The following is a 19841-nucleotide window of genomic DNA, read 5'->3' as shown; positions in this document are numbered from 1 at the left end:
GGCTTAGGTTTAGCTGTTGCATGGTTTGTATAACTGCCTTCTGTAGAGAACTTCACCCATAACATGAAGAGAAGCAACTGAATTTCTTTGCAAGTTAAATTTTTATTTGATTCATGTTAGGAATTTGAATTACTCCTCATAGCTAATTTTTTTTTTTTTTTTTGATGTTTAATGAGGTTAGAGAAAATCTCATATGGGCCTTGGTGGAGACCACTGAGCTCTGGTTATTCTGTTTGCAGCATCATTCTGTATGAATGATGCATCATTGTCCTGTGTGGTCTGCTCTCAAGTTTTTCAGACATTTTCATATGGGTGCCAGTACCTGGTGAGTTAACAGACATCTGCATGTTATGCAGACTTGTTACCTACGCAGAGGAAAATATTTTTTGAAGAAATTAAACCCGTGTAATTTTATATCTCATTTTCTGATACGTGATTCTTCTTCCACTCCATTGAGTTCTATGGGGCTGCAGTGTAAATATCAATATCAGATTTGAAAATTATGGCAAGAGGAAAATGGTTTAGGTAACTTTGTTAAAGAAAAAAGCCTCCAAAATGCTTTACTACATGTTAATGCTAGTTTTCTTGCCATGATCTCTTGTATAATTAAAAACACTGGCTTACAGGTCAATACAACTGGAGCATCCCTGTCACACCCTTGAAGTGTGACTTGGAATAACCAACTTTTTTGACTCTTACCTCAGTTCATCAAGTCCAACCTCCCAAACAGCAAAGTGATTATACTTTGCCAAGTTATGCTATGCAACTTTAAAATATATACTTGAAAAACACACATCTTAGTTTTAATCTTAATTTAAATATGTCTGTAGACAGTCACCAATTTTGTTTAGTATTTGGGGTTTTTTTTCCCTCAGTAGTTAATTTGCTTTTAATGCTACTGTTTGACGTCTGTTTATTTAGGGAGGTCTGGAATTTCCACCTATACAGGATCACATGCAGTGTAGTGTATCTTTCAGTCATCTTTTTGAGAATTTGAAATGGTAACCGGGTTGAGCCCGAGTTCACTGACTTCAAAGTCACCAATTCCATGTTTGTATAGCCAAGGCTTGTGTTGGATATTTTTGCAGTGGCAGCACAATGAGTTGCTGGTTTACTCTGAACCAAAACTGCACTTCAGAGGTGTAATGATAGTCTGTATTCTTTCTTACTAGGGCTGTAATCCTGCACTGAGCTTCATTTGAAGGGTTTGTTATAATCATCTGGTTTAATTGCTCTTCAAGATTGCTGAGCTTGTCTCACATTCCTGTCATTTTGATCCCAACCATTTTTGCCAAGCACAACCTGTTCTTATTTCAATTTATTTGTCTTCAAGGTAAAATACATTGCCCTCAAAACTTGGTTGGATTTCAAGCCTGAGTGATTTTTTTTTTGTGTGGGTTTTTTGTTTTTTGGTGGTTTTTTTTTTTTTTTTTAAATATTTGAGACTTTTAGAGAAAGTGTGTAAAGGCATCACCATAATGATCAATGGTTTTATTGCTTTTCAGAAAGATGCATATATATTACTTGACATATGCTTTATCTGCAGCACAGATGTATGCCTAGAAGTTTGTACTTCTGAAAATCAATTGGAAAAATTATGCTGTTATTTTGACCATTAATTGGAAGAACTCCTCAGATCATTTACAAACCTGGCATAGCAGTGACCTGTACTCTTCAAAGTTTTGCATCAGGACTATAATATTGAACTTCTGGAAGAACCACAGGATGTGCCTGTGCCACATGTCAGATCAGATGATCCCAGTAGTTTCATTTGGCCTTGGGATCTAGTAAATCATGTGCAGTAAGCACAAAGCATAGCAAAATCTGCAAACTGTGCAAATGGGCAGACTTCTAAAACTGCAGGTACCTCAAATAGTATTCTCTTTCCCAGTTTTCTTTGTGGCATGGGAGGCTTTATATCATTCCTCAGCTGCCACTAACCTTTCTTGTCCCCTAGCCAACTTGTGAACATCATATCCCTGGTATTGCATGAAAAGCTGTGTGAACAGCCTAGGAAATTGCTGTACTGATTATCTTCTGGAGTCCATCTTCTGCTTGCTGTCGCAACGCATCTATGAAGAGCCTTCACTTTGCAGCCCTCTGAACATCCAAGTGCTCCTCCTTTGCACCCAGGTTTAGTGGGTGCCTGCCATAGGTTCCCACAGGAGGAAGGTGTTGTGTATTCTGTCTTATCCCCTGGTTTAACCTGCTCTTCCTTAAAGCCTCTCCATTTCCCCTCTTGGTTCAGAGGTCTGTGTCTAAGTGCTCATGCTGGCCCCTCCCTTTGCTGCTGGAGTCCTGAGTGGTAAGGCTGTGGGTGATGACCTTCCCGCTTTCCCCATTTCCCCCGTGCTTTGTGGTTGCGCTGGAGCAGTCCGCTGGAGCAGTAGCCAGCTGCTTGCTTATGCATGCTTCTTTGCCGGATTGTTAAATGACTGCAGAGACACTTGGGCTGGGTTTGCTTTCTTGTATGAGTGTATCACCTTGAAGAGAGCAAAGGTATAAAATAAATTGTTTGCATTTTATAATAAATACGGACAATATGTTCCCAGAGAAAAGAAAGTGAGATCTTTTCTGTTATGGGTCCTCTGTTCGTTTCAATGTCTGGTGTAAATTTCTAATAATTGGTATGTAAGTGACTTCTGTGAAGGCAGGGATGAGTCTGGAATGGCTATGACCAATGTGCTGCTGTAGGGACTGATCACCGAGTTGCTTGTCACTGGGGTTGACAAAGGCTGTCGTTCTGCAGCTGAAAATATGTATAGCTCTACTGGCAGCTGTACCTGGTGCTCCTGCTAGTGACTGCCAGCACAGCTATAATAGAAAGCCAAATAGCCTCCTACTCCTGCAGAACAAAAATACCTCGTGTCATTTTCCTGGTGAGCTTTTGTTGTTAGAATCTGCAAGGAAAGCTGACGTTGTGATTTTATTTAATAATTTCTCTTGGGAAACTGTGCTTTTGGAGGTTTATCTGTGTATTAATTTCGTAAATAAATTTCTTGTGACTACAGCCATTCGATACAAACCACAATAAATTAATATTTATAAATCAGTCTTTATTTCAGCTAGGCCAAGAATAGTAGTTGAAGCCAGGAGACTGTGCTCCTGAAAATACTTGCTATTGAGTTTTGGCAGTTTTGCTTTCAGTGAGTGACAGTCGAGGATATTGTTGTCAGAGTAGTCATTCCTTCAGGGGATTGTATTATGCCTACAGAAATGCCCTGCAGGCGTTTTTATATTCCTTCTTTTAAGATTCCGGTGTCACAGTCACTCCTGTTTCTCTCTTTTTCTTGAAGGCATCACAAAACATAAATGGAAACCCAGATGTTATCAAAGGCAGAACTAAAACTATTATTCTTCTCTTGGCTGAAAAAGGAAGTTGGAGGCAGCTGGCTCTTGCAGCTGGTGGCATCCCTCTTGGGATTTCCTCCATGTCCTGTAGGAAGAGAGACAAAGATTTCTCAGTTTCTGGTACCTTATGGCTATTACCAGGGCATGGCTTTATGCTTGCACCTGAAACTACCACTTCAGTACTACCTTTTCCATTCTTACTGGAAAAGTGGAGTTTTGGACTGCTCTGTTTCCTTCCATCACCCAGGACCTGCCATGTCTGTCTGTCTTACTACCCAGTGAGACAGCATTGCCAAGAATGTCAGAGGCTCCCAGAAGGGGAAGTCTGGGTGAACCTTGTTTCCCTGATGAACCCACTTGCAGCTGTATTCCATGGTAAATTAATTTAATTAATTTAACCAGTTATCTTCAAAGCCTCTTTAGGAATAAACTGATGCACTTGTTTGGCCCACATGGTGATTACCACCATGCGTCCTAGACCAAATGACTAATGACCACTTTTTATTCTTAGAGATATTCATACTGTTCAATTATGAGATTTCCTGGAATTTGGCAGAATTAGGTATGATTGGTGGGGTTCCAGTCTTCAGTCTTTCATTATAACCTTTCCCTCACACAGTTGTGTATTTATGCACACAGTTCTTATTCATGCTTGTGTCACAAAACAAGTCATAGACTAGAGTGCTAAAAAAAACAAGCTTGTGACATCATCCTGACTGATAGTGTTGCTAAAAGCTAATGAAAGTTAGTTGTTATTTTAAAAGTTCTATTATTAACACTCAGCTAATGCTTTCTGGCATTGAGAAGCAATGTCTACCTACTGGATACAGAATATGCCTTTATTTTTAAGGGTTGATTTTTCAATTCCTGTGTAGGCTGCTTGGAACAATATTTGCTTTAAGTAGTTCACTGTGAATAAGAAAGTATCTCAGAAGCAGCCTCAAGCACAAATAGATGCATTTAGAATGTTTTAGGTGTACAGCTGAAAAACTAACCCACTTAATTTTCTGTAAATGCAGTTACAGTTTCTCCTGGCCTTGCTACAGTGATCCATCATTGCAGGAACTGCATCAAGGAATGGTTGGTTGTGGAGTGGTCAGCAGGGTGGCCAGAGCTATGGAACAGGTTTTGAACAGGAACAAATGCAGGTAATACAGCCTGTAAAAGAAATGATTGGCTAAGTATCCAAAAGAAGTCTCTAAAATCCAGAGTGGAAGGTGAAGGGGAAATTGTGCATTGTCTTTTCCAAGACAAAAACTAGGGGAGTCAGATGAAACAAGCTGGTGGCCAGTTTAAAGTGGACTGATAAGACTATTTCTTCACATAACCTATATTCAGCTTTGGGAGTCTACAGGACATTGTGGATGCTACAAGTTCATGCAAGTAAGTAACTGAACAAATTCATAAAATCCTTGGGGGATTAGTAAATACAGGCATAACCACTTTGTAAGAAGCAAGTCTGCAAATCACTGTAGGCTAGGGGAGGCTACTTGAGAAGACTGATGAGGAGTTAAAATGCTACCTGAGGCATCTTTCTGCCTCAAGAGAGACCAAACTGCAGTCGTTCTCTCAATACAGTGGAGTTAACAGAAAATATGCAAGAAGTGGGCCACCAGAATTGTCATTATCTATATGTGATTATTTTAGGAATCGGTGTTTCCATGACTTACCATGTCCCTAGGGTCCTTAGGTGATCAGGGCATACCCTTTCATTCAGGATCAGAGCTAACATCAGCATTCCATTAGGCATGAACATTGGAAAATTACAGTTTAATTTCTTATGCATGGAGTACAAGTCACCAGACCCAAATTTCACTTGTGGCTCTTACTCTGTATTATCACAGTGGCTTGTGACAACAAACTTAGGATACAAAAGCAAGGGTGCAGATACTCACTGCAGAATTGCTGGTGTGAGAGAGCATACCAGTGTAGACAGCAAAAAGCAGATATGTGTGTGCAGCCTTTGTGAATACTGTAAAAGAGGCGTGAAACATAAGAACCTGATAGAAAGTAATTCATTTGCCCATAATGGGCCTGTAATTGTTGCTATTACAAAATTTCTGCTTGTGACTATGTTGTGTTTAAGAACTGGGCCTGTGGTTTTATTGCAAAATTATTACAGCAAACCCTTTGGGGACTGTGAGCATATACACACATTCTTTTAAGTATTCGCTTGGCCAATATTGTGAAATGTAGCTGTTTCTAAAGGACAAGAGGCCCTAGAATAACTGTTGAACAAATAAAAAATAGAGATCCATTTAGTTTCCTTTTTTCTCCAAAGACCATCATCAAATCTAGAATCAAGCAGCAGGAAAATTAGGCTTTTTTAATATTATTTTTTAATACTAGGTGCTTTTTTTTTTAATGTAAGTAGATGGGCAAAAATAGCTTTCACACAAGGTACCTTGACCTTTTGTGTTGCTTTAGAGACTGAAAGTCTCCTTGGGCTTTAGGGTTTAATAACAAAATAGTAAAAGACTTTATTGTGTTTCTGGGGTTGAGAAAGAGGATATGGATCTGAATTCATACGTGTGGTTTTGCTGAAGTGTTTCATGCAGGTGATGTTTGGGGTTGATGGAGAGACAAGTCAGAACCCTGGTTCTTTTCTGAGCTCTCTGAGTGGCCCAGGACTATCAGAGGACATATCTGTGCAGTCAGGAAGGGATTAGCATCGTGGTTAATCACAGTTCTTCCTGGACATACCAGAATTAATAGACTGGATTTCAAGATCCTTTCTTACATGCTGTTTCTAACGTCAGCAGCTTTCCTGGCAAAATAGCTTGACCTGTGTGTTTTAAATGTTCTCTTTCTTTCCTCAGCTCTTCACTTGTTCTAATCTACTAAAGGAATTTACAGTGTATCCACTCTTCCTTTTTGGTTGGTTGGTGTGTTTGGGGTTTGTTTTTTTGTTTGTTTGAGCAAAATCTCTGTTTTAATTATAGCAGTTCTTTGTCCTGAATTTCCCTTATCTGAAGAATCTGTATAGGGGTTACATATTTTGCAGCTCTTCCTTGTCCTTTGCTCAGAGCACCTCAGAGGGTGGCTCATTTCCTGAGCCTTTTCATGGGAGAGAGACATTTAGGAAAACACGTGCCAAGATGTAAATGCCTGCCCTGAGAATTGGTGTTCCAGAGTTATTAAAACAACGTCTGGCCTTCAATTGTAAAAGGGATGTGGTATTGGATACTTGGGATCCGGATGTTGCTCCCTCATGCTCTAGTCCCCTGTCTCCTACAGTGGCAGCTGATAGACATTTCAGGGTAAAGAATTCAGTGCTTTCCGTGCTCCTGGCTGCTTGCCTAGCTTTTGACCAAAGCAGAAGGGTTTTTGGTACAAAACAACGTCTGTTTCCAGACTTGATCTGTCTCTTGAATGATGAGAGCTGATAATTTTAAACTTCATAGGCATAAATGTAAATACTTTGAGTTGTCAGGATAAGTGCCCAGCTTTCTGAAACCTAGAAATACTTCACTGTTTTCATGTCCCTGTGTCATAATTCCCATATGCTTCATTGCACACTGCTTATGAACATTTCCCTTCTGTTTTCTCTAAGCAGGTAGTACTTGCTGCTAATTTCATCTTGCATCTTGTGTCAAGGGAGACTTTTTTTTAATAGCAAGCAGTGATAACCAGATTTTCTTTCTCCTCAATTAAAAAAAAGGGGGGGGGGGGGGGAAGGGTGTACAATTAAGTGTTCGAAATAGGTGATGTAAATGACATCCCTAGAGCTTAAAAATCTTTTTATTCTCTGGAGAAACACATTCTATTCAGTAGCTGTTGAAGGCTTTCTACTGTCCTACTATTTAGGGAATTAAAATTTTTTCACTGGTTGGTTCAAAGTAGAAGAAAAATGTTTAATTAGTCATTCTCATTGTTCTTGAAAGAAACAGCAAAGGGAAAAAAAGCACTATTGTTTTTCTTCTCCAGATGTAAAGATCTGTTTTGATAGTGAGTGATGTTCTGGGACTGCTTAAACCGGCTACGGTAAAGCCAAGCCAGCACTCTTAGTGATAAATGTATGGGGTACTTTTAAAACGCTTGGCGATGGAAGAAAACAAGCTGTATGTGTCATTAAACTGAAGGATCTGGGGAGAAACTGTGCAGCTTGAAAAGTAGTACAGATCTTTAGAATAGTAGTCTGTGAACTTAGATTGTTTTCCCTTTCTGTAGAGTTCTCCTTTGCATGACTTGTAATTGGTAGGCAGTGTCTTTTGTTTCACTGAGAAAAATATGTTTCTTTAACATAGAGTAACACATAGTAGCGATGTTCCTCCAATTGTGTTATTTCACTGCAAATCTTAGCTTGTTCATGTAATGGTTGAATTGCGAATAAAGGACTGAAAAATACCATCTCACTTGCATGCAAATTGCTTTTTTTTTTCTGAAGGTATTCACTGTATAACACATTCTGACATACTAAATGTTAGTTTCTTAAAGAAACTGCTACAGGTAGTGTGAAATTGGCTGATTGTTCCCCTTGTTGGTAGCTTGTGCAGTTTTTTCCACCCTTCTGGAGGTATGCATCAGGAATAATGTAATAGGCTGAGCCAGCTGATTACATTGATGGCTTTGCCAAGCACTAGCTCAGATGACTGAAAATTCTGCTTTCCTTACTGATTCATGTGGGAAGGCTAAATTTTTAAGTCCTTTCTGGATGTTAAGGAGCGAGTTGGACGTGTGAGAGGATTCATGATTAAAAGGAAGAATCCCTTAGAATAGTTGTTTTTCTGATATTTGTGATGTTTTGAGGCTCGAACAGACTTTGATTCATAAAGAGTACAGCATGTAGACATCACGAATAGTCTTTTTTGGGGTAATGTAAGCCACTTGTAGATTAAAAAATGAAGGTGTAGAAATGAAGCTACACTTAAGAGTTGAGTTTGGAATGTAAAATGCAAACAATCTAAAGTAAAACAATGTCCATCCCCATCAGTGTTAAAATTGAGAGTCCGTATTCAAGCATGTTCTCATTATTTTAATGCACGTTACGAACAGATAGTAAGAGCATACACTCCAGTAGGTGAGAATTACTTGCTGCTGTGCCATTGCTATTTCATGACATTTTAGTTAATTATACTGTCCCATAATGACTTATGACTGTGCACAGAGACTTGAGATAAAAAGGAGGAATTGTAGTGGTTTTCAAAAGCGAGACCAAAGAGTACTGCTGTTTGGAATAGGGGGGATAATAAATTCCATGAGCTCCAATCACTGGATGACCACTGGGTTTGTCTTCAGCTGTAAATTAGGGGATTTTACAATGCCTGTGTAGCATTTATTATTAAACAAAAGCAATTTCACAGTTTAATTCATTCGTGAAATTTCTGTAAGGAGTGGGAGATTAGCAGTGTCTTCTTTGTTACTCATGATTCCCTCTTTTATCTTTCTTTGTATCTGCTCTGATGGACAGTGCCTGATCTAGGGCATACCCTCTCCTGTGATGCTTGTCACCAGACCTTTTACAAGTTCTAAAGTAATAACTTGATATTCAAGTAGTACGACAGGTCTTCTGAAGAGAAATATGTATGTGCTTCATCCTTTGTGCTCCCTGTTTTATCAGTTTTTGGTTAAAATTCAGGTACTGAATATCAGTGGTGCACTATGACAAGCCTATCTTTTTGCAATTGTTTGACTGTAAATAAAGAGACTAAGAGACATAAATGTTCTTATCTGCACATATTCAGTTGCTGGTTGTAATGAGAAAATACTTTTTTATAAATTACTTGGTGCCTACCCGGCAGAATCATGCATGCTGGTAGGTAGTCTGCTGATTGTACATGATATAGTAGGATGTAAAATCACCTAACATTCCATTTTTCTTATGTTGTCTCTTTAGTTCATTGTAGTTTGCATTAGTTTCATCTTGATCTATTGTGCATCAAGCTATAACACAAATCCTACTTTCATGCCTGTAGTCAATATAGAAAGTTCTCTTTGTGTATGACCATGTTTTGGAGATGTGTGTTCATGATAGTGACAAAGGATTGAGTAATGCTGGTTCCAAAAAAATAGGGAAGGTGAGGCTTCAATACTGGTCAGTACTGGTCACCTTAGGTGCCTTAGTCACTTAGCACAGTGTGCACATTAGTATTTAAAATACAAACATAAACAATACTGGACAACATCAGATGAATAAAATGCAATTACAAGCACTCCCTGAAAGGTTTCCTTCCTGACAGCTGCCTGTGCTCAGCCATTTGTGCTGCCTGCTGAATGGCTCAGAACTGCTCAGAAAGCAAAAAAAGACATTTGTAGAAATAACCGGCCCTGACCTGTTCCTGTTAGTGTTTCAGGGGGTTTGTGGAGCACCAGTGTGTCCTGTTGGTGTATGCTGGGTTTGGGCTGAAGGTAATTCGTGCCCTCGGGGTAAAATGGCACAATTAGCTCTTCTTCACCTAGTCAGGGCAATGTGAGTGAAGTTTTACTCCAGTTTTGCTTCTTTTGTAAGGGGAGCACAGGCTGTGCCAAAGACGTGTTGTCTGTGGGCAATAAGGAGGCACATGATTGTGGAGAATGGAATAATAATAAATAAATGTCACAGTTCAGAATTCGCAGTTGTACCAATCTTGCATAAATGTATGTACTTGTGAAATGTGTTCTTTCTGGTTTTGAATTGCTGAGAGGTTGCCACAGTCATTCTGGTTTTACAGGCGATGTTATTGGATCTGTGTGCTTTTGTGCACTCTATGAAATAGTTCTGTATGTTATAAAATACTGTGTGTCTTTCTTTTTAAACATAGGCCACCACATTATACATTATAGTACCAAATATAAGAAGCTGTCATGCTTTGTTCAATAAAACTAACTCTTAATTCCAGCTTGTATTTTTTTCAGAAAGGCATACCTTGGCTGTAAAGGAAATCTATAGCTTCAAAATCAGTAGGAATGGTCGCTGCTAAAAGCTGAATTACTAGTGGCACTTAAAATTCAGAATTTAAGAATGTGTATGACTTGTAACATACACAATTATCTTTCAGAGGTCAGAAACTTTTGGGTATTCATTTATTAGTGCTAATTGAGCCAGGGATCATTCTTCCAGTTCTAAATATTGTCTAAGTTGTAACATTCAGCACAGTAATACAGATACAATTTTTATTAAAAGAAAGCATGACTCAGTATATCAGTTATCACTTCTAGACCACTTGGATTTGGCCTTTTTGGAGTAAAGTGAGTCATAACAGTAAAAGGTGAAAAATAAATCACTAATTAGATTTTTTCAAATCTATTTTCTTACAAAGTCTAAAATATTTGAAGGTGGGAGGTTTGCCTGGAAACCACCCATTATTCTCACTCTTATTTTCAGTCTGTGATGAAAAAGAACTAAGAAGTGAATCATATTCTGGTGTCATTTATGAAATGTAAGTCCTTTTAGGATTCAGACACACCAGTGAGCTAGAGCAGACTGACAGCAGATCTTGTGCTAGGTAAAACTTAGTGAATGATCAGTCAGTGGCAAAAAAAGTGCAAAGTAAGCATGTTAGGAAATGTGAAAAAAAATGGCATTTCCATTGCATGTGACCACAGTGAAGTCTGATTAATCATTTGCATTTGTGTTAATCACAGCACGAATCTATTGTTTCTTTTTTTTTTCTCCCTTAAAGTAGAAGCTGAGTTCACTGTTTAACACTGATATTTTTTGTCTTTGCAGTGTGCCGGGAGGACTCATACCAGTCAATAGTCTCATGTGCTGCTGTAGTACTTACCCCTGTAGAGACGACAGTGGATACAAGGAAAAAAGAACAGATGATCATGCCTGATGTGTCCAAACAGTGAGTTATTCAAATAACACAAGCTTTTACAAGTGCAATTTAAACACCAGGCCAGACTCCTCCTTGTGGATATGCATATACTCCCTCCTTTCTCTTTCATCAGGGCTTTCATAGGTGTTTCCAAAAGAAGAAACTGGCCTGAGGCTAAGCTGCTACTTTTGTTCATTAGCCTACATTTTTTCCCAAGACTTTTGGTAATGACATATATAGAGGGAATGGGCGTGTGTACTTTGAGATACTGACTTTTTAACAGGTTTGACAAGGTGATTTTTTTTGTTTAAATAGGCCTTTCATTCTTACAAGTACTTGATTTTTATGATATGTAAATGCTTAGCTCATCTGAGATATTTCAGTATTTTCCAGTGACCATTTTAACACTGTGATAGAAGATATGATGGCATCTTCAAAAGTGTGGTAGTGTTCTTCCAGGGAAATTCTGTCTACTTAATTAGACTGTATTTTGGTATCTTGCATTAGATGAGAATCATAACCACAGAGTGCACAGTAACATTTGCCTTGCAATGCCAGGCAGGATGGTTATTTCTTAATGATTGAGTCCTTGGAGAGTAGAAATAATTTTTTTCTCATGAAGAGAAAGAAAAAAAAAAATTGTAAGGCTTTATCACAACACAAACTTGGGGTCTGTGCCTTTTAAAATGTGGAAGGTATTAAAAAAATGACAGTGGAGAACATCATTGCTGTACTTACCACTTATGTTTAGTTTTCTGCTTCTCTTGGTATGTACAAATTTAGCTTTGGACTTGTCTGTGGAGTCCTGGCTTGCATGCCTATTACTGTAAGAAAATTAAAACATCCCCTCACATCCCCAAAAACCACTGAAACATCCAAAACACCACTAGTGGATTAGAGTAGATTAGATGGGATATGATATTGCTACAGATCTGTCTATGACTTGAGTTTATATCTGACTGTGGTATCTTTTTCAATGTGGTGATAAACCCATTTCATCTAGTTTACCTGCACTCAAAATTTAACACAGTATGTTACCTATTGTCTAGGTATTACTGCAAAGGCCTTGTCTGAAATGCTGTTAGCATCTAATTGTTGTAGTGATTCAGTTGTGTGGCTCTCTGAATACCAAGGGATTTGAAAGGCACTGGGCTGCAAAATACTGTGCTGAAGTCCAGAATAACCTTTCTGGTTAGCTCAAAGCAGCACAGAACAATTTTTCTTCTTTTTGCTAAAAGGCAAACCTGCACTGTTGTTTGGTTGGCTTTTTCATCCACTGTGATGAGATTCAGCATTTAATAATCCCTTACAAATTCAAAGTAGGAAACTCTGGTATTTGTTTAGCATGTGCTGAATGAAGCCACCTCCTCAATTTTTGGTGTTAGGGTTTTTATTTTTATTTTTTTTTTACAACCTGATTAGTGATATCTTCTAAGAACACAGACACAAGTAAAGCTTGTCTTAAGCACACAGAGGTCTCAGAAACACACTCTAACTTCTGCTACTCTTTTGATACTCATATTTAAAAATACGACCTGTGGCTCTGGAATTCTTTCGATGTGAAGCCACCTTGTGCTTAAATAGATTAAATGTATTTGAACTTCTGCATATGAAACTGCATACATGTATTAGTATTTTTAGACCAACATTTCTGAAAAGTACATTGGAGATGAAACAGAACCATCTTGCTTGAAAAAGTTTGCAACTGGAATTCAGTAAATTTTGTAGAAACCTTCGAATTAATAGTAGGGAGGTGAAAGCATGCAGCTTCAAGAAAATCTCCAGCATTATGAACAAAACATCAGCTACTGTTCACATCTCCCATTTCACCTTGTGTTTCCCACATGGAGGTAGTTTTCTTCATATCCAGTTAATGGAAGCAAAACAGATCCTAATTCCTGTGTGTAAGTATCCCAGTGTTATCCGTCTCCAGTGCAGACATGCCCTTGACACTTGTTGAATTCCATTAACTGGAATGCAGACTCCAGGTATGAGCTGGTCTGCATGTGTGGATTATAGTTATTGATACTCATATGGGAAAAAACATTGATTCTTTGATTTTTATGCTTATCTTCGTTCGTATGGTTTTGACTTGCATGTCTAAAAACTATGCCTGTCACAGTGATGATGAGCAGTCGTCAGTCGTCAAGGTCCTGTAGGGAGAAGTTTCTGCCTTCAGACCCTACAGGGACAGAGTATGTTTAGACTAACTAATGCTTTCTAAAGGTACATAAGAAAGTGTGTAATCCAAACCTGATAAAATGCATATTAATGATAATAAAATGTTAAACAGATACAAATAATTTAAAATAATCTTGTATGCCACAGTAAAATTATATCCAAGAGCTTTAGGACTCAAGAAGCTGTGAAGACTGGGCAGAGGAAAAAAAAAAGCTTTTAATACTACTTGTGTACTATTTGATTAATGATGTTATTTTGTTTTAGAAAGAAGCTGTTTAGTGTTTTTAAATAATGTATTTGCTTAATGTATTTTTTTTGTAAGCAGCAAATGGTGCCAGAAGTGGTAGCAGCAAAGCTAAACGACATTTTGTCAGTGATTAGATCTTACCAGGATTGCAGGAGTAAAAGGCTAATTTTATTTCCCTCCCCTGTATTTTTTATTGGAAGCTCAAGCCATTTCATCAAGGAGTCATTTCATAGTGATATGCAGGTAATTGCTGACTCGTTGCTTGTGCACTGGGCAAAATCCCTACCTCAGTTATTCACCAGGGGTGGATTTGGCAAGAGGCAGAGCATGCCTTTGTGGTTTTTGTCTTTCCACTCCACAACAGACACCGAGGCAGAGAAATACATGATCAGTGTGAGGTCAGGGTGAAAAATAAGAAATGTGAGCTCTGCCTTACTTTGTCTTCTCAGCCCTCCATGTTGTCTAGGATGTTGCATTAACTTTGCTATATTTTGTAGAAATACAAGACTTTAAAACCTCTTTCTGTCTTAATAGTTGAAGTTATTGAGGCCTCTTTGTGTTGCCATAGTGATACATCAGTCAGTTGTTCTCTAAGGTGCCCAGATGCTAAAACAATTGGAACATTTTGAACAGCGAGTTCTGCTTACAGAGTCCTAATTTTAGTCCTTCCTATCTGAATTCGCATATAAATAAATCAGCTGCTGGCACAGAGCAACGGCATGAGGAATCCTCACTTCCATTTCAAGTTCTTATGAGGAAGCATGGCCCAGGGTACTGTATGTTATGCTGTAAATCAATTCAGCTTCAGCTTCACTGAGCAAATGCTCAGCTGAAAAGTCAGCCTACAAGGGGCAGTGTGGAAAAAGAAGTGTCTAAGACACGTGTCCCTGAGCAGACAGTGTTCTCCTGCTGTGTGATGTTCATATGTAAACACAGAAAACCATTAATGTGCTACTAGTGCATGGAAAAACTATAGTGAAACTCAGGTGCACCATTTTATTTAAAGATTTAAAGTTAAGCTGGTACATATGTACTTTGATTAGTTTCTTTGGATATGACTGCCCTGCAGTTCAGAATAGCTGTGACAACATGCAGTGCTCTGAGCTGGCCAATTTAAAGGTGGTTTGTGCATTAGTACTTCAGCTGCTGTCACATTTCTGATTTTGATTTTTATTTAAAGATTTATTTGCTGTTAAAGCGTTGAGGTACAGATCCTGTTATGTCATGAAGCAGACACACTAATTTGACAACTCTTTTTTGTGTCAGAAATATTTTAATTACCAAAAAGAGGTAATGTTTTTAAACTGAAAGAAGGTAAATTCAGACTGGATCTAAGGAAGAAGGTTTTTGTAATGAAGGTGGTTAAACACTGGAACAGGTTGTCCAGAGAAGTTGTGGATTCCCCATCCCTAGGGACATTCAAGGTGTGTTGGATGGGGACCTGAGCAACCTGATCTAGGTGTCCCTGTTTATTGCAGAAGGATTGGATAAGATGGGCTTTAAAGGTCCTTGCCAACTCAAATGTATTCTGTGATTTTATTTTACGATTCTAAATATCACAGATCATTTGGCAACTCTTCAGACTCTTAAGATCAAGTAATTTTTTTTCTGATAAATGCCTGAATGAGCCTATGAAGTGAGTATTTCCAATATTCTGTTTGTGCCAAAGCTGTTCCACTTGTACCTTGCAACTGTACTTACCTGAGCAAGATTTTTACACATGAGTTCAAATACATGCGAAAGCTTCTTGGAGTCACAGTGACTACCTGGGTGCTTGCTGATGGAAGCAGGGTGCTAAGGGGGAGAGTTACTGCTTTAATGCCATTCTGTTCAGCACTGTTTAGTACAGATGCCAACCCAGGACTTTGGTACTGATATAGATTGGAATCTAGGAAGATTTTGGTGCATATATAGTCTAAATGTATTAGCTGCAGTAAGCATATTCCAAAATTTAGGAGCTTTTTTCCCTCTCTGTTTCGAGCTGTAAAAATATAATTGTTACATCAGAAGACTGGTAATCGTTTTTGACTCTTGCAGCCTTGCCTAATTCCTTTCAAAAGAAATTCTAACCAAGCTGATTATGTATCATTCTTCATTTACTCAGTTGTAGGTTTTCTTCTAATTTTTTTTTCGCCTCTAATTTTTGTTTTTCATTTTTGGTAAATTCCAGGGAAGTTTCTTCCCCTTGATGTAACAGTGTGGTTATCTTACCTCTGTAATTTTTGCTGCTTCTGTTGCGATCCTGTTATTGAGAGATGCCTCTGCCCAAATTAAGCTGTAAACGAGGGCTTGAGGTGATCCCAGCAATATGTGGACAAGCAGTTGCTGCTCCACAGTTTCCCACAGTGGGAGCCCTTGTCTGGATGCATTACCCAGGATGTGCCAGGCCTGGAGCCAGGCCACCCTGCCACTGCATCCTGTGCTTATCTCATGGCAAAGTTCTTATGTGGTCTTAAAATCACATTTGCCTGTCTCAAACACAGTTTAGGTCCTTACAGCTCCTCAGTGGTGATGTGAATTGTGGTCTCTAAAGCAGACAGGTTGTCAGGTAGTGGTGTCCACATCACGATTCGTGAATGCTCTGACAGTCCTTTCAAAAAGGCATCTTCCAGTAATGTGAAAAAGGAATGCTTTTCACACTTGTTTGGAAAACTGGATAAAACATGATTGGGACAGTGGGGTATGGAAGTATGTATTGCTCTTTGGGTAATGCAGAGAATAGGGATGCCCCGTGTTGCTCTGGAATGACAATACTTTGAGAGCTGTGATTCCAGCTCAGCTGAAAAACCTGAGACATCAGCTGGATTGCACTGTGCTCTCCACCACTACATTTTAGTGATAACAGGTAGGAGAGGTAGAATTTATATCCATTTCTTTAAAGCAGGTACTTTGAAATGGAGTAAACATAAGCAGTGTGTTTATGCTGTCAGTGGTCTACTTTTACATTCTTTTATCTGTTTTGCTAGTTAGTCTTTAAGCTCTATTTAGCAACTTCAAGGGGAACTGAAAATTTCTATTTACTGTGTTATCTGTCACATGGTGTCCTTGTACATCCTGTATTGCTTTTTGCACATAATGGGAAAATAAGTTATTTTGCTGTACTCTTGTCTCCTTTGAAATGGGAAACTTTTCAGAAAGTAGTAAAAATACTGAATTTACACTTCTTTTATTGTCTGCTAGTTAGTTGAAAATCCTGCCTGACATTGCCTCTTGTCTACGCGGCTCAAATTCGTAACTTCTTTCTGTTTGCTTTGAAGAAAAACAAAACAAAAATCCAAACTCTTTTGCTTCTTTTCCCTGTGTCCAGCCACTGCAAAAATGAGAATGATTTTGTAAAATCAATTATAACATAAGTAACAGTTGTGCAAAGGAAATACAATTGCACTGCAAAGTGAATATGGAAGAAAACTTCTATCTGGTTATAGAACGGGGAGTTCTCACGTTCCTTCTCAGTCAGTGCACCCATCTCCAATTTATAGGAGAGATTGACAAGAAAGCAATCTACACGTGTTATTTAAATATCTGAGGAAGTTATTTGCAACCAAGGGATTAAGCAGTTCTGTACACTTTAATTTGATCATGAGTTGCAAATGTTGAATAAGCTGGTTTTTGAGAGCCACTAATTGCAGTTACGGTACTTAGTATTTTCAATATTTTGTAGTTCAACTCCTGTCTTTTCCTGTGTGCTGGTGAATAATGCAGGAGGCAGAGGAGTGATGGCAGTTGTCCTATGGAGGAAAGGTGTTATGTAGATTTTATCTATAGCCCTACCAAGAAAGCTTTGATCTTTTGCAAGTCATTGTTTGGAAAGCTTCCTCTTCCCTATGAGAAGAGATTTGGTTTCTAATGCACCATAAACTATGAGTGCTTCAATCATTTCCCTTTAAGTATTGCTAGTGTGACTGAACTCAACTTGGTAAAAAGATACAGGATGGAATGTTAAGCAAGCTGCTTCATGAGGTCACTTTGAATCAAAATGCAGAGGATCAAGAAAATAACAGAGTTTTCTAGTTGAGATGATGGTAACCTCAAAATGAGATGAGGGCATTGTATCATTGTGTAGCTAGTCTTCAGTAATAAAAGAAAATTCAGGAAATAAAAATGTGTAGGGATAATACAACGTTGCTGTTGATGTTTCTGAGCACCAAATGGTGAAAATTTGAATAGAACTTCTGGAGTCAAAATATAGTTACTGTAATGTACATTGGCAGAGAGTGTGGCCAAAGCTGATTTAAAACACTGAACTGCACAAACAAAGGACAGTGCAGTTACAGTAATCTGGAATACAAATTTCCCCTGCTTTAAGAGCAAGCAGTCAACAACATAACTGCATCTACAAGTACAATTTCTGAACTAGATCTGAAGTCGGCGTAAGAAAAACATTGTCACCAAATCACAGTGACATTTAGAAAACAGCTTTGCCTAACGTAAGATCACTTTGTTTCATTCATATCTGTAAAATTCTATACCTTTACGATACCATAATGTCATTCCAGTTTTGGCCATCACCCTAAAAAGAGTGTCCTTTGGAGTAAGATTATCCATTTATTTATCAGACCTGAGAAAATTTTTTAACTTGTAAATGAAGTTAAAATCTATGCATTCCCATGCATCCTTCTTTTCTCTGTTCTCTGTGAATCATGTTCTCCACCAGGCACTTCTGCAATAGAGGAAGCTTTAATTATGTGATTTGCTTGTCCTTCACATCCACAGATTTCTCTAAAATAGATACATCAAGATAAGTAATTGTGCACTATTTATTTAGAGAGCTTATTTGAAAATACGCCTTTGTTACATATATATATGGGCAGGTGCTTAACGTAGACTTGGTTCCAGAGTGAAGATTTTATCTTATGTGTACTGTAGTGTCTAGAAGTGTCTGCTTTATTTATGTAAGTGAGAATTACAAATCAGAACGCCAGTATCAACTTAAATCCAAAGTAGGAGTCTTGCACTTGGCAACCAAGAACTCTTCTAAACTGATAGCCTTGAGTAATCATTGCAAAATACTCTTGGCATGTCTGTTTTAATTAAAACAATAAACCATAAGACACAGTTTTGAATTTTAATTTTGTGCTGCGATTTTTGCTTTGTGATGAAATAGAAATTATTATATATATATCAAAATACCTTTATGTCTGGAACAAGTCTAAAAGGAGATGTAGTTGAAGTAAATAAAATCTTACCTGGTTCAATCGACCTTGAAAAGGAGGGTTACTATAGGTAATGCAGGCAGAGATGTTTGAGACAGGCTTAGGCAATTGAAAAGAAATTGTTTTATCTGGAGATCTCCATCTGAAGAGCTGCTGTTCTAAGTTGTAGCGTTAGTCACTTACAGCGTTTGTTATGCTAATAAAACGACAGAGTTTTCCATTGTCTTATGTGGCAGCTGCCTAAGTCCTGAAGAGCACACCCGTGGTCTGCTGGGATGACTGCAAAGCCAATCAGGCACAGTGTCCGTCAGAGGCAGGGCTACAGCTGGGCATGTGGAACATGACTCACTTACTGACTTTGGATTTAAAAGAAAAAGCAGGCTTCATTTTCGTCCAGTCTAAATTCATGTCCAGCATAGACACTCAGAACAAGCATTGTTACGCCCTCAGTTTCATGTATTAAAGGAGATGTACAGTTTTTATTTACCAGGTAAATTGAAGGGGCTGAAGGCACTTGATTTCAGGGCAGCACAAGGAATCCTCAAAATAATGGCCTTACTGTCTGGACTTCTCCTTCATTTCAGAAAAGCCATTTTTTGGATAGTCTGAGTGTAAAGTTAGATCATATAGGGGTTGTTGAATTTGTATTTCAATGATCAGTTCCTGTAGCATCCTGCATCGGTTGGGAAGGCAATGTTAGATCCTGTTGTTAACCTCAATTCATGGTGTTGCCTAATGAGAACTTACAGTTGCTGTGAAGCCTCACTGAAGGAAGAGGCTTTTAAAGTACAGAACCAAGAGATTCAGGAGCAAGCCCATTTCACTCAAGTGGGGATAATGAGGGAAGTGCTAGCTGTGCCCATTTTATTCCTTTTTCTTGTACATCCAAAATCTTGAAAGTATACAGAAATTATTTTGCTGTAAAATCGGGGCAAACAGTTATTAAACTTCTTTAACTCAGCCTTTCACTTACTTAAGTGGAAGTGCTCAGTCTTAGGAACCACTCCAGAAACAGAATTATACTTTCTGGTCTGTAAAAGCGTAGGCTGTCAGTAAACTGTAACTGAAGTTCTGTCTGAGACACAGCCAGAAATTGTATTTTATCATCTCACAAGGAAATTACGGCAGGTTTAGGTCTGTACCTTTGTGCAGCAGAAACATGAGTCTAAC

At 38.4% G+C, this 19841-nt stretch overlaps 1 protein-coding gene across 7 annotated transcripts in view; it reads left to right on the top strand.

Moving 5' to 3' along the window:
- Positions 1-19841, top strand: part of CCSER1 (coiled-coil serine rich protein 1) — a 626451-nt gene that overhangs the window by 148444 nt on the left and 458166 nt on the right. For all 7 annotated transcript variants that reach the window (XM_048304321.1, XM_048304320.1, XM_048304322.1 and 4 more), the window contains exon 5: positions 11000-11120. In XM_048304321.1, the coding sequence (XP_048160278.1) occupies positions 11000-11120 (121 nt within the window). The remainder of the gene's footprint in view (positions 1-10999; positions 11121-19841) is intronic.

This window comes from Corvus hawaiiensis, chromosome 5, assembly GCF_020740725.1.
Source record: "Corvus hawaiiensis isolate bCorHaw1 chromosome 5, bCorHaw1.pri.cur, whole genome shotgun sequence".
NCBI classification, from domain to species: Eukaryota; Metazoa; Chordata; class Aves; order Passeriformes; family Corvidae; genus Corvus; species Corvus hawaiiensis.
The sequence above is the reverse complement of the archived record's forward strand: the minus strand, read 5'-3'. Positions and strand labels throughout refer to the sequence as shown.